We start from the raw sequence: 15,694 nt of genomic DNA, 5'->3' as shown, positions 1-15,694 counted from the left end.
TATATTGCTGTTTATTTAAATGTTTTTTGTCCGCATTCCTTTCATAGACACAGATCCAGCAGACGTACTGTATATTATGATCTAGGGGCGTACCATCCAATAAACTATTATACTGTGAACAGAAACATTATGGATATTTGTGTAATAAGAATACATAATTGATAGTTATTTCTGACATTAATTTTACATTAAAAAGTAACGCTAAACTCTCCTACAAACAAAAAATCTTTTCAAAAAATTCCTCCATGGGTATTTCGCCAATATAAGAAAACCTACAAAATAAACACTGCTGCGTTAATTCAACGGAGACCAGCTTGTCAGCAGTCAGCAGTGATTTGTGAGTCTCCTAGACGGTCTTTCATTTTGCCTGACGCGCAAAACTGACAGAAAAAACTTCATGTCTAGACGGGGCTTTAAACATAAAATGTCTAGAGATAAGTAGCGTCTACCTACAGAAATTGAATAGGGTAGTTAAATTTATAGGGGCATGGTACCAGGTAAGTTTCTATTTTGTCTATTTCAAAGCTAAATTGCTTGGGGTAAGTACATTTAATTTTTTTCTGAACGTAACATACAGTGGTGGTTCGTGAGTTCTGCTATTTTCACGAAACCCTTATAGAATCACTTTTTGAAAATAAAGATGTTTTTATTTTTTATACGAGTTTTTTGAACCTCATAAACGTTAAACATATTTTTCATGACAAATTCATGTAAATATTTACTTTATATAAAGTACTCAAAACAATATTAATATTAATATTATCAACAGTTAATTGACTGTAACGCTACTGCGTACCACTAGTGAGAGGTTCTACTTAACAGGTTTCCCTCTTATCTTGTGTAGTACAAAATAGGCGGCAATAGTAGTACCCGTGGTGAAAATCTTCCGTCAATGCGTCAGTCTCGTACGAACCACCTTTAGTAGAAGGTACTCGCACATGTAAGTACTCCATCGAGTACTAGAAATCGGTAACTGATATATTTGCTTACGATCTATTTGGTGTATCGATAACTTGCTAATGTGAAACTGGATTACATTTTTTTTTTCTGTTTGAACTGATTGGAATGAAAAAGCATTAAATATGAGTAAGTAAACGTTATTATCATTTTTTTAGATTAATGTTGAAATTGTTTTATTATAAAATAAGGGGGTTAAATCAAAATAAATAATATTTTACTAAATCATCCATATATTTTTTTTAAATAATTATTGAAGAAATTTTTGTGTTCTTATTTATTGAGAAAATGTTTAAATATAATAAAATTGTGTTATCTCTGTACAGGGTGAGTCTTAACCCTTTATAGGGTAGTACTAATTATTTTCTAGTTTGATCAAATTGACTTTAAAAATATATAAGCTAGCACAAAGGGAGCATACCTATATCTTCTTAATAACATTTTTAGCAAGTATTTACTGGTCGAATATTCAACCGCTTACATTAATTTTTCGCGCCAATTCGGCCAACGTATAGATAAGGTTGATTAAATATAATATACTAGCGTGTACCAGCGACTTCGTTCGCGTCGAATTAATCATTTTTAATGGTGATGATAAAGCAAAGCAGGAATTTCCATTAACATACAAACTGGATAAAATTTTCTCACATTTATGTCAGCATGAGAAAAAACAATGTGGCGATATTATATAACTTGGTAATATTTGAGGGGTAGTTTCATCTCGTTGGAATTTGACTTTCGAAAAATCCTTTGCCAAAAATAAGCTTTTTACGTCAAGCAGTTTAAGCAGAATCGTGGTTAATAAATTACCCAACTTTTTGGAACACCCTGTATGATTTTTTAAAAAAATTCCAAATATGTAAAAAAACCAAATAAATTATGCTTGTCCAAGCGTTTTCCCGAAAGACTAACCGTTTTTTAAATAACAAATATTGTAATATTAGAGGGGCGTTTTCACCCTCTTGGAATTTGAGATTCAAGAAACCCCCCCCTTATCGAACCTCTACACCCCACAGTCAATCCGTTTACCAAAAATTAGCTTTAAACGTCAAGCAGTTTAAGCAGAATCGTGATTACTCAATGGTCATATTTTATGAAACACCCTGTATAAATTTATAAAAAATCTTAAAATATGTAAAACAACAGAATAAAATATACGTGTTTAAGAGTTTTTCCGAAAAACTCACCGGTTTTTAAATAAAAAATATTTTAATATTTGTGAGGGATAGTTTCACCCCCTTAGAATTCGAGTTTCGAAAAATCCCTTCTTATCGAACCTCTACATCTTAAAGTCAATCTGTTTTCCAAAAATCAGCTTTTTACGTCAAGCGCTTTAAGCAGGATCGTGATTAATCAATGACCAGATTTTTCGAAACACCCTGTATACATTTTTCAAAAATCTTAAAATATGTAAAAAAACAAAATAAGATATAGGTTTTTAAGCGTTTTTTCGGAAACTTGACCGTTTTTTAAATAAAAAATATTGTAATATTTGAGGGGTGGTTTCACCCTCTTGGAACTGGAATTTCGAAAAATCCCTTCTTATCGAACATCTAGACCCTAGAATCAACCTGTATGCCAAAATTGAGCTTCTTACGTTGAGTGGTTTGAGCAGGATCGTGATTAATCAGTATGTCAGTCACTTAAGGATTTTATGTATTAGTATAGATAAGGGCGATAATACACTTCCACGCCACTGATTAGTTGGTTAAATTAAAGTGGTCGATTTAGCGACCATCAACCTATAAAGAGTTAAAATGGGTCAAAATATTCCATCAACATCCTTGTAATTTCCTTGATACTATGAATCTCCTGTACTCGACGCAATACTAAGGGTATTCCCGATATCCCAATTACTAAAATCATTAATTATTTTGATGAATAAATAAATAACTTTTACATAACAAAATTAATTGTATTCTCTGTATTCATTTGAAGCGTGTAATTTTGCAAAACGCGAGATATCGCTGTGTAGTACCAGTGGAAATACCACTAGCAGCGTGAAAGTGAGTGGTACCAGGAGACAGAAATCCAATCATTTCTGATATAACTGTATTTTGTTGCCGGTTGTAGTAACAATTACGCTAAAAATTCCACATCGATTTGCTAATTTTTAATGTTTAGGCCAAAAATATCTCATTGACCCACTATAGACACACAGAATAAGAAATAATTATCCTTTATTCTTGTGCTAGAGATGATTGGTGTATTTTTATTGTTATACAGGGTGGTTTAAACTTTGCTCTTCGGATTGTCACGGAGTTTTTAACAGGACACTCTCTCTTTAATGAACACCTCAATAGATTGAAGCTAAAGGTGCGTCCACATTGCGCGTGATCCTGCTCGCGTTCTTGCTTCTGATTGTGCTTGCGTTGCTTGCGCTTCCTGTTTGTCGTGTTTCTCAAGATCTTTCGTCTCGCAAGCGACGGCGTCCACATTGTAATGTAGTGCTTGCGTTCGTGCTAGTGATGAGGTTTTGGAACAGGATCGGTTATTTTCGAAACAGGTTTGTTTTGGAACTGGCTTGGAACAGGTTTATGTGCTATCCTATACCAGTTCCAGTTCCAACTGTTCCAGCTGTTTCAAAACACTGCAACTTAAATTAAATACTTAAAGAAATAAATTCTTGGAATTGTTTACATTATGTTATCTACTATATTTGTGATACTAGATTCTTAATAGTGTATTTTTCAAAATTAGATAATTATATATTATATTATATTTGGCAACATCGCCAGTACGTTTTTTTGGTGGTAAGAAATTATCTTCACCTATTCTGTTTATATTAAAAAAACTCTGCTTAAAAAATGTATACATACCGACAAAGGAACCGCTTGTTTTTATTATCTAGGAATGTTTATTTTATATGTATTTTACTACTTTACATATATAAAATAGTAAATGTTAGATATTCTTTTCTTTCTGTATTTTTAAATATTGATTTCCTATTTAAAATTTATAATAAAAATTTAGTTGAATTTTAATTAAATATATCAAATATCGGCAACGCTGCGAAAACCGTCACCCTTGTTTTTTTTACGTCTATGTACTATATTAGTGCACTCGCACTCAATCTCGATAATATAACGCCAAGCAACCGCGTCGCTAAAGCGATATACTACCTCGTTTCTCAACTGAAACTGGTTCTTTTTACTTAACTGTTCCAAGTCCCAAACTGTTCCAAGACCCAAACAGTTCCAAGTCCCTAACTGTTCCAAGTGCTAAACTGTTCCAAGCCCTAAACTGTTTCAAGTCCCAACCTGAACAGTGGGACTTGGAACAGTTTGAGAGTTGGAACAGTTTGCGACCTGGAACAGTTTAGGGCTTGGAACAGTTTAGCGCTTAGAACAGTTAGGGACTTGGAACTGTTTAAGACTTGGAACAGTTTGCGACCTGGAACAGTTAGGAACTTGGAACTGTTTGAAACAGTTAAGTAAAAAGAACTGGTTTGAGTTGATAATCGAGGTCGTATATCGGTTTCGCTAGTCTAGCCAAGTCTAGCCGACGCGACCGTTCAAGTCAGGCGGATGAAACTGCCATTTGAATTTTGGAAACACGGCGGAGTTTCTGCCAGTAGAGGGATAGATGGCGCTGCATAGAAATTTCATCTAAAGTCCCTAGATATTCATCTAGGGACTTTAATTTCATCATGATTTTATCAAGTCATCCACAGAGTATAGTTTAATTAACAATTCGTTTGATTCTCTGTGGAGTAATTGGAGTACTTGGAGTAGTTGAAAAATATAAATATTTATATAAAATGTTGATAATTTAACAGTGATGTGCTTTGTTACCCTATGAATAAACATTGATATGAAGTTGCTTTCGCCAGAAACAATTATAATTAAATAATTTAATAAAAATTTAATTTCTAAGTGACCCGGATCAGTTAGATCAGTAAAATAAATTGAAAAATAAACGTCATTCCATATCTGGCAATGTCTGTCAGTTTCTGTGAAGTGGAAGTGAATTGTGATTTGTTTTTATGGGAATATTTACGGATTTTTGCGAATTTAGAGTATTTTGGACGATAGGATTGTGAAATTTAAAAGCCAAGTAGTTTCATATATAAGATTAATTAATCCCTGTGATAATTTTTATGAAATTTCTCATAATCAAAACAAATTCTTTCAACAAAATGGCTGTCTCAGAAATTTGGAAGATCATTAATTTTAAAGTTTTATTTAAGTGTATTTATATCGAATCAAGAATTTGTATAACATATTAAAAGCTTAATTTTAAAGGTTGTGCAGTAATTTATGTAAGTGTACGCTTTTAGATAAATATTAAATATACAAATTTGCAAAGACAAACAAGTAATTTTAAAAAGATCATTTATTTATTTAAACGAGTATAATCATTAATCATTAGGTTGAAAATATATTTGTATTTACTTATTTATATATTTTCTATACCCTTGTATTATTTATAAGCCCTATATGTCCTGTTTTATTTGAAAAAAAAATGCTTCGAGTCATCGAGAATAGATTTAATAACAATTTTGTCCCTTGGCTTTGTGTATTATATAATGTGAATTGTAAGATGTTTCTATTTGAATAGGTCATTAAAGTTGAGATTAAAGTTATACCAAATTATATTCACGGTAACTATATGTCTTTTATATAATGAATTATTTATTTATAATTTATAACCTTTTTTATAATTACTTATAACTGATTGTATAAATTCTGAAACTTTTATATATACTTGTATAGTGTTGAATGTGTTATATGTAATTTTATTAACAATGTTATAATAAAATAATCAAGTTACAAATTTTTCGTGTTTTATTCTAATTTCAGGGATAATTTCAACCTAGATTATTAATTTATTTGTATCAAAATACATTATTTTTATTTTGTAAAATGTTTTATTACAAATAAGTTCATAATCTAGATTGAAATTACCAAATATAAGTAAAAAACTTATGAACTGGCAGTAAAGGTCCATTTAAAAATATGGCGCGAACTTTTAGTTCTGCCAGTAGCTCGCTTGGATCGCGTCGAGCGCGTGTTTCCAGGCTTTAACATAGGAGTTTTCATTTCTTTCAGTTAGTTATTCTATGGTTCAAGTGTTATCTGTTATTGTCGGGATACAGGGGCGTAAAAAACAAGTGTGGCTGTTGCCGTTATTTAAAATATTTAATTAAAACTCAACTAAATTCTTATTATAAATTTTAAATTTATAATATTTTTTTTTAATATTTTATTTTTTTAATGTAAACAGAAACAGAATAGGTAACGAACATTTTTTATTATAAAAAAATGCTGGCGATGTTGCCAAATGCAATATAATTATCGCATTATAGTTTTTTTTTGAAAAATACCATGTAAGAACAGTCGGTTATTGTTTTGTATTATAAATATAGTAGATATTAAAAAAAATAAACTCTTCCAAGAATTTACTTTTTAAGTATATAACAAAATTATAAATCTATATTTATTCATTAGTGCTTATATAGGGAGGGTCTTAAATAAGTGCACATATTTTTAGGGGTTGTATATATTTCGATTCTCATGAGTTTTTTTCGGGAAAACATGTTTTTGAAAAGTTTATATTTTTCGAAAATTTGATAGTCTTTTTTTAAATTTTTAGTTAAAAAACATTATATCTTGGTAATATAGCAACATAGACAGTAGATTAAATTTAGAGAAAACAGAAAAATCCCCAGTAGTTCTCATTATTTAAGCAAAAAATATTCTTTTATATAAATTTAAAAAGAAAAATAGCTACCGAATCAGAATGACGCAAGTACGGTATTAATTTTCGTTTTGGAATAGTTTGGAACTGGAACAGGTTTCTTGGAACAGGTATCTTTTGCAACTGGAACAACTTGTACCTATTGTTAAAAAATCACTGTTCCGGCCATGACTAGTTCGTACTGTTCGGACATGGATGATACCGAAGTATTTTTAATAGCGGCTGCTAGTGCGATCGTTATTGCAAAACGAAAGAGAAAAAGAGAAAAAAAAGCGGTGTTGGATGTCTAATAATTTGAAAAGTAGATCCCAGAAAAGTGAAAGTAAACATCTACGCGATTTACAAACAGACAGAATGTTTTTTAACATTTTTTATCGCATGTCCGCTATTGATTTTGAAAGACTTATTAACTTAGTTGGCCCCCGTATAGAAAGAAAAAATACAACTTTTAGGAAGTGTATTCCGGTTAAAGAAAGAGTTAAATAAAGATTGGCCATAACATTAAGATTCCTTGCAACTAGAGACTCACATACCAGTTTGGGTTATTTATTCAAAGTTTCCAAGCAAAGCATTTCAAAAATAATACCAGGTGTATGCCAAAATATAAATTAAAGTTCCCAAAGATCAGATTAAGATAAGTACGCAATATAAATATAGAGTTATATTTTATTAAAGGTATATTTAATATGATTAATCCAAGAACAAAACACAAATATTTGTAATTCTGAACAAAATAAAATAAGAAAAATCATGGCAGTATCATCATACTGCAGTAAATACCGAATCCTATCAAAAACCAAACTTAACAAACAACGCAAACAGTCGAAACAGGCATTTTATGAGATTGCAAGAACGTGGAGCACCGCGAGCGCCGCAAACATCGCGCTCCGACAGTTTACCATGTTTTTTGTGTTTCACGTGTTCGTTCGGCCTGTTCGCGAGCAATGTGGACGCAGCTTAAAAAACAACGGCGAATGCAGATTCTGTGGGAAAATGGGGAAACAACTCATCACTGAGTGCGCCGATATGACAAACATTCATGCCACAAGCTTTGGTACAACTGATATTGGACAACGAACCTCTAGAAAACCGTCTCAGATACTGGCTTTTGGCAAAGCCCTGAGACTGTATGATGAGTTATGACTCAAGAACCTACCATACGATTTAAAATCTACAATGGGTCACCCTGTATATGTATAATTATCTTTATTCTCGCTAAATTAGTGTTTCTGTGTTAGTAAAATATGAATGATGACGGAAAAATGTTATCTTTTCTCAAAAATTTAACAAAATATTTGAAATAAAGTTTAGAACAATCGTAGACGAATTCGCAATTTTCGTAAATATGCTGGATTACAATTTATGGGTGGGATTTAACCTTGGGTTAGTTTAGTAACAATGTAATTGTTTATCGAGGCACCTATAAAAAATAGCATTGCAAATCTTAATACGGAATAAATAATATACAGGGTGGTCCTATCTGTGTTTCAGAAATATATTCTGCAGATAAAAATAAGTAAAAAAGATCGTATAAATGTATATCTTAAACTTAAAATGCTTAGTTTCGAAGATACAGGGTGTAGAAGTTTCATTTTTGTTTCGGATTTTTCCAAATAATTTCTGAACTACAGTTGATATTTAGATAAAAAAATTTGAAGAGTAATAACTTTTCGTCCGTACCTGTATAAAACTACTAAGTAAAAATATACATTTACGACGTTTTTCACGTAAAAAATGTCTCTTCTCGAGATATTTGGAATCGAAATTATCAATATCTGTCATAATTGACATAAATTAAACATGGTGACTAAAAACACACACCGGAAAAGTCTAGGGATATTACAATTTTATCCAGCCATCATCAGTAATTTTATTATTTGTATTTCTGATATAATAAAATTAAAATAAACAAATAGTTTACAGGACGTATTGGAAATAAAAATGCGAAATTTACCGAATTTTTCAAATTTACCTTGATTTTTATTGAACTCAAAAAAATACACACATTTTTTTTTATTCTAAACTGTGAATTAAAAAAAAAAAGATAAAACCATTTTTACTTTATAAAGGGTATGGCCTCCTCTACTGTTCATTACAGCCCTACATCGTCTCTCCATGCTCCTGGTCAGGTTGTCGATCTCTTCTTGAGGTACAGCCTGCCACGCTGCATTCACGGCCCGAACCAGATCCCTACGAGTTTCACGAGGCATACCCATTCTCAAAATTCTTCTTTGGACCGCGTCCCATACGTGCTCGATGGGGTTCAGGTCAGGAGATTGTGCCGGCCAGGGTAAGATGTTTAATTGATGAGCATTGATAAACTCACTTACTTACCGCTCTGGCTGTATGAGGCCGTGCATTGTCATGCATGAGAATGAAGTTTCTCCCAAAATCATTGGCATATGGTAACACGACAGGCTCAAGAATTAAATCACGATATGTGATTCCTGTTAGAAACCTTTCAAGAAAAACGAGATCGGTTTTTCGGCCTGACTCCTCCCCAGACCATAACTGTTCCACCTTGATAAGAGTGCACTTCCTGAACATGATCCAACCGAATAAGATTTCCCGGTTCTCTCCATACCCTAAGCCTTCTCGAATCCGGATGAATTCCAAAGCGTGACTCATCCGTGAAGAGAACATTGGCCCATTGTTCATTCGACCACTGAACATGATCTTGAGCCCACAAATATCGTACCTCTCGATTTCCTCTCGTTAAGGGTTGAGCTTTCCAGGGGCGTCTGCTTCTTAAGTTGACCTCTCTTAATCTATTGCGAACAGTGTCAGGACTAACGGTTACATTATGTGTTTCCTGGAGAATTAAACTAAGCTCTGGTGCTGTAAGAGTCGGTCGGCGTCGAGCATTTAATTGTAAAAAATGATCTTGCTGCGGGGTAGTAATGCGATGTCGCCCTGTGTGCCTTTCAGCAACATCACCACTTTCACTGCAGCGTGCACTTAATCGCAATATTACACTTTGCGTTGTATCTGTATGCTCTAGCTACGTCGATTTGGCGCAGTCCAGCTTCGAGCATACCCATGGCCCTTAGCATTTCGTCTCTGTTAAGATGTCTACGCTCCATAATGTCCGTTTAATACTAAATATACTGCTCTAGCTACGTCGATTTGGCGCAGTCCAGCTTCGAGCATACCCATGGCCCTTAGCATTTCGTCTCTGTTAAGATGTCTACCCTCCATAATGTCGTTTAATACTAAACAGAGTTATTTGAATGAATTCTGGCCAGTTATCATAAAAACATAGCCAGTACAGGTTAAATTCGAACAACTGATGCTAGGTGCTTTTTATACATTTGACAAAAAATTCACAAACACTTCTGCAAATATCCCAAATTTAGAAATAACTAGTGTGACCACTTCGTTTCAATCGAAGTAGAAAGAATCGGCCTACAAATATGTGGTTGTTTATTCAAAACATTTATTTTTAACTTTAATAAAATTATATTCCTAGATTTTTCCGGTGTGTGTATTTTTAACTGCAGAATATGCTGCCGAAGTTTGGACTACCCTGTATTATAGTCACTAATATTTTTAGAACAAATAACACTACAAAAAACCGTTAATGGGCAAGTTATGTATAACACCCTGTATTTTAGAACACTAGTCTTGGTTTATTTAATTTTCTGAGATTACCACATCTCAGCTTTTATTGCTTTACTCAATGACATGCCCTTTAATTTAAGTGTTAATTTTATGAGCATCAGCTTCTCTCACAGGTTGAAGGATACCATACCAGTTCTTATACATTTTTCATTAAACATTTTTATTACGAAATTATACGTATTAAAGGAACTGGTTTTGTTATATAAGGAATTATCCATGGTGTTTCTTGATTTATTAAAAAAACAGCACCATAACTTTACATGGTAAAAGTCAAGAATATTTTTTTTGTTGGGATGTAGGCAGGAAAGATATTCTTTCACTGATAAAGAGAAAGAGATTGTATGCTTCTTGCTGTTTGTTTAAGTTAAATATCTAATAGTATAGGGGAATCGAAGATGCTAAATAGAGACTTTTAATAAATAAATAAATATAGTATAGACAGAGATAGAAATAGAAAATAGAGAATATAATAATATATATATATATATATATATATATATATATATATATATATATATATATATATATATATATATATATATATATATATATATATATATATATATATATATATATATATATATATATATATATTTATAATATAATATATATAATATAATACTACTGATTAATCACGATCCTGCTCAAACCACTCATCGTAAGAAGCTCAATTTTGGCATACAGATTTTTGGTAAACGGATTGACTGAGGGGTATAGAGGTTCGATAAGAAGGGATTTTTCGAAATTCCAGTTGTAAGAGGGTGAAACCACCCCTTAAATATTACAATATTTTTTATTTAAAAAACGGTCAAGTTTCCGAAAAAACGCTTAAACACGTATATTTTATTTTGTTTTTTTACATATTTTAAGATTTTTTAAAAATGTATACAGGGTGTTTCGAAAAATCTGATCATTGATTAATCACGATCCTGCTTAAAGCGCTTGACGTAAAAAGCTGATTTTTGGAAAACAGATTGACTTTAGGGTGTAGAGGGATATATAAGAAGGGATTTTTTGAAACTCGAATTCTAAGGGGGTGAAACTATCCCTCAAATATTAAAATATTTTTTATTTAAAAACCGGTGAGTTTTTCGGAAAAAGTCTTAAATACTTGTATTTTATTTTGTTGTTTTACATATTTTACGATTTTTTATAAATTTATACAAGGTGTTTCATAAAATATGACCATTGAGTAATCACGATTCTGCTTAAACTGATTGACGTTTAAAGCTGATTTTTGGTAAACGGATTGACTGAGGGGTATAGAGGTTCGATAAGGAGGGATTTCTCGAATCTCAAATTCCAAGAGGGTGAAAACCTCGGTGAAAACGCTCAAATAATACAATATTTGTTATTTAAAAAACGGTTAGTCTTTCGTGAAAACGCTTGGACAAGCATAATTTATTTGTTTTTTTTACATATTTTGAAATTTTTTAAAAAATCATACAGGGTGTTCCAAAAAGTTGGGTAATTGATTAACCACGATTCTGCTTAAACTGCTTGACGTAAAAAGCTTATTTTTGGCAAACGGATTTGTACGAAAGTCAAATTCCAACGAGATGAAACTACCCCTCAAATATTACCAAGTTATATAATAATATCACCATATTGTTTTTCTCATGCTGACATAAATGTGAGAAAATTTTATCCAGTTTGTATGTTAATGGAAATTCTTGCTTTGCTTTATCATCGCCATTACAAATGATTAATTCGACGCGAACGAAGTCGCTGGTACACGCTAGTAAATAAATAAATATACCTTGAAATATATTATAGACGTATGTTTTTATAAGTTAATAATTTAAATTAAGTAAAGTTAAAATATATAATGATGCATTGTTTGATTAAGCTAGACATGTTCTTCTTGACAAACAATTTACACTATCCAAGGTCTAATTTAAATATTAACTTTAGGGTTCATTGTATTTTTTTCGAAATTTTTGTTTTACAACTTTGATAAAAATGTAGTACAAGGATGTGAAATATAACAAAGGCATACATAATAAATATCTAACAATTATGTAGAAATATATACCATAAAATCGAAAAAAAAACGGCGTCAAAAGACGGCTGGGGAATGACACTTCACAATAATTTTGGCGAGGTCAAGCTCTAAACGTCATTTACTTGGCCTACAGTCTTCTATATTTTTTTATGGCGCTTAGGAAGGTTGCAATTTATTTTTATACTGAGTAAAAATGATTTTTAAATGGTGCAGTTAGAAAAATCTTTTTTTGGAAATAGAGTTTTATGTCAAATTTTTAACAAATGACATCTATAGATTGACCACGCCAAAATTATCATCGATTGTCATTGACGTCGATTTTTTTTTCGATCATGCGGTATATTTTTTGGTATTTTAGTCTATTCTACTAACTCTAACCATGCAATAACAAAAAAATAATCCAAAATAATCGTTTTTTGTTGTATTTTCAGACGAATCAACCAGTACTAACCCCACCATAACAGAAATCATTCAAGATGAAACCAACCAGGTGACCACAGTCGTGATCTTTGTGATATTATCAGTTTTAGTCATAGTTCTAATATTTCTAATGGCAATTTTCATCGATTGTCGACAACAGTAAGTATATTTTGCAATTTTTTCTGGAAATTACCAACGTTTTTGTTGCATCATTTGCGCCAATTATCTTTGTATTATCAATTAGTAATACTAGAAATCACAAAAACAATATTTATTGTTTCTTATCATTTCTATTCATTCCATTCTCTAAATATTATGCATTAAAACAAAATGTTTACTAATAATTCTGTAATCTTTAAGCTTCATTCAGAACCTCGCAATTAGTGATCGCAATTAGCGTAGAAGTTTGTTCCTTTAATTTCAATGTAAGCATTCATAACGTCAAAATTAGTGGTAAATATTTTCAATTAGTAGAAAAAATTATAAAACTTTAGACTTTTCCACTAATTATACTTCAAAATTAGTGGTCGCAATTAGTGGTTGCAATTAGCGTAGAAGTTTGTTCCTTTAATTTCAATGTTAGCATTCAAAACGTCAAAATTAGTGGTAAACATTTTCAATTAGTAGAAAAAGTTATAAAACTTTTGACTTTTCCACTAATTATACTTCAAAATTAGTGGTCGCAATTAGTGGTTGCAATTAGCGTAGAAGTTTGTTCCTTTAATTTCAATGTAAGCATTCAAAACGTCAAAATTAGTTGTAAACATTTTCAATTAGTAGAAAAAGTTATAAAACTTTAGACTTTTCCACTAATTATACTTCAAAATTAGTGGTCGCAATTAGTGGTTGCAATTAGCGTAGAAGTTTGTTCCTTTAATTTCAATGTAAGCATTCAAAACGTCAAAATTAGTTGTAAACATTTTCAATTAGTAGAAAAAGTTATAAAACTTTAGACTTTTCCACTAATTATACTTCAAAATTAGTGGTCGCAATTAGTGGTTGCAATTAGCGTAGAAGTTTGTTCGTAATTAGTAGAAAAATTTTTGACTTTTCCACTAATTATGGCGAGACACCAAAATTTGCGAGAAATGTCATTTTGGCCTTTGATTATCTTCCGTCAAGAGAAATTATGGTTAGAAATCAAAAGTTGATTGTTTTATAAACTAAATATTAGGCATTCTCTATGGATACAACTGACTAACTCAAGCTGTTGCTAAGATATTCTATTAATTTTAATAATTGTGTTTTTTAAACATTGTGAATGATCGTAAACTACAAAGTATAAAGTGTAATTGAAACCACTAATTTATTCCACTAATTGCGAGCTTCTGAATGAAACTTTAGTCATTGACTCTAATTGAAAAAAAAATCCAAATCATATGTTTGAAACTGAGTTAAAGATATTCAAATAGAACCAGACCGTGGTATATCAAAAAATATAGAAATTTTTTTTGCAATTGTTTCTAATTATTTTGAACACCCTCTATAAATTATAACTATTTTTTAGGAAAATTCAAGATGAAAAGTTGAAACAGATGAGGAAAAGAGTGAAAAGAAAAGTAAAGAGGGTTATACCAAGTCTACCAACCATAGGAGAATCATCACAACGTGAAGATGAGCAACATATTGTTGAAAATATGCATACAGAACCAATACCTTCCTCATCTACCGCGTACATACCTTAGAACATCTCAGTATCATATTATTTAATTCTTCGAAAAATAAGTTAACATAGAGATACCATTACCACATCACTATACCAACAAAGAATTTATATATATGAAAATAATTATGGCTACATTGAAATAATTAAAAAAGCCTGACGGTTGAGTACTTATATAGACAAACCATTTTCCAAAAGGACTCCTCTAAGTGAACTGATTTCTCTGAGATTTAATTGTATTAAGTGTCTAGGAAACACTACCCAATATGATCTACTTAATTTTCAAGTGAAAATAAGGAACAAAGTTTATTGATCTATGTTTTTATTGTTAACTGTAAATATATGTTTTATATTTTTTATTTTGTGTTGTTTTTGTTAATAAGTTACTTTGCTCTGAAAAAGCGAAACGATCTAGCTCAATGACTAAAGAATATAAGGACATGTAACGCCCCTATACGGGCTGCAGCAGAATTTGTGACCTTAGAGACCTTTCTTTTGGTGGCAAACAATGAGTCATCATTTGGTCACCAGCGACAATTTTAGCGATTTTTAATAGTTTGTGTGTAGTAAACTTTGTATAAACTTTATTACAATGGTGATTAGTTGTTCAGCTTTCAAGTGTAAAAGCAGCAGCGATAAGAAAGAGCCAGGAGTTACGTTTCATAGGTAAATAAACAGTCCATTCCAACTTTTTAGCGTTTTCTTATTGAATTCGATAATTATTCTTCATTTTCAATTAACATCTATATGTACTTGATATGTGCTATACGTCGATACTAGTTTTGTACCTTTTGTTAACATTTTAATACTCTTTTTTCGTAATTAATTAGGATGATACACCATAGGCGTAGTCAAAACTAGCGATGGGAACTATCGAATGAATTAGACTATCGAATGGTTAATGAATGAATGATTTCAACTATCGAATTGTTTTATTCGAATGGTTAATGAATGAATGATTTCAACTATCGAATTGTTTTATTCGAATAAAATCATTCATTCATTTGTATACTAAAGCATATGTGACAACCTCGCCGTGCGACTAAATGGTTATCGTTGAGCCACGACTATCGAATGCTTTTGATAAATAAAATTTAGTATTCGTTTGATTTTTGTATCCGTTAGTGCATTATTAGTTCTTCCAAATTTTTATAACTTCGCCGTATAAATACTGTCCTATTTTTGCGTTTATTAAGATAGTTAAAATACTAAAATAGTAGTTATTTTTTAATTTTATTTATTGACGATTATGTGCATATGCAGGTGGTCAAAATTGTTCCGAAAATTTGTGTGGTTTTCCGTAGTCCGATCTTTCAATTATTTAATTT

The 15,694-nt window shown here is 31.3% G+C and overlaps 1 protein-coding gene across 1 annotated transcript; it reads left to right on the top strand.

Moving 5' to 3' along the window:
* Window positions 1-821: 821 nt before the first annotated feature.
* LOC115891911 lies at window positions 822-14,725 on the top strand. Its single transcript, XM_030912511.1, has 3 exons — window positions 822-1,086; window positions 12,715-12,862; window positions 14,211-14,725. Exons 1-3 carry the CDS (start codon window positions 1,083-1,085, stop codon window positions 14,386-14,388), a joined length of 330 nt encoding a protein of 109 aa, XP_030768371.1. The 5' UTR covers window positions 822-1,082; the 3' UTR covers window positions 14,389-14,725.
* Window positions 14,726-15,694: the final 969 nt, after the last annotated feature.

The sequence above is a fragment of the Sitophilus oryzae genome, unplaced genomic scaffold (assembly GCF_002938485.1).
Source record: "Sitophilus oryzae breed Bouriz unplaced genomic scaffold, Soryzae_2.0 scaffold_119_pilon_pilon, whole genome shotgun sequence".
Taxonomy (NCBI): domain Eukaryota; kingdom Metazoa; phylum Arthropoda; class Insecta; order Coleoptera; family Curculionidae; genus Sitophilus; species Sitophilus oryzae.
Note: the sequence above shows the minus strand (reverse complement) of the source record. Positions and strands in the feature narration are given on the sequence as shown.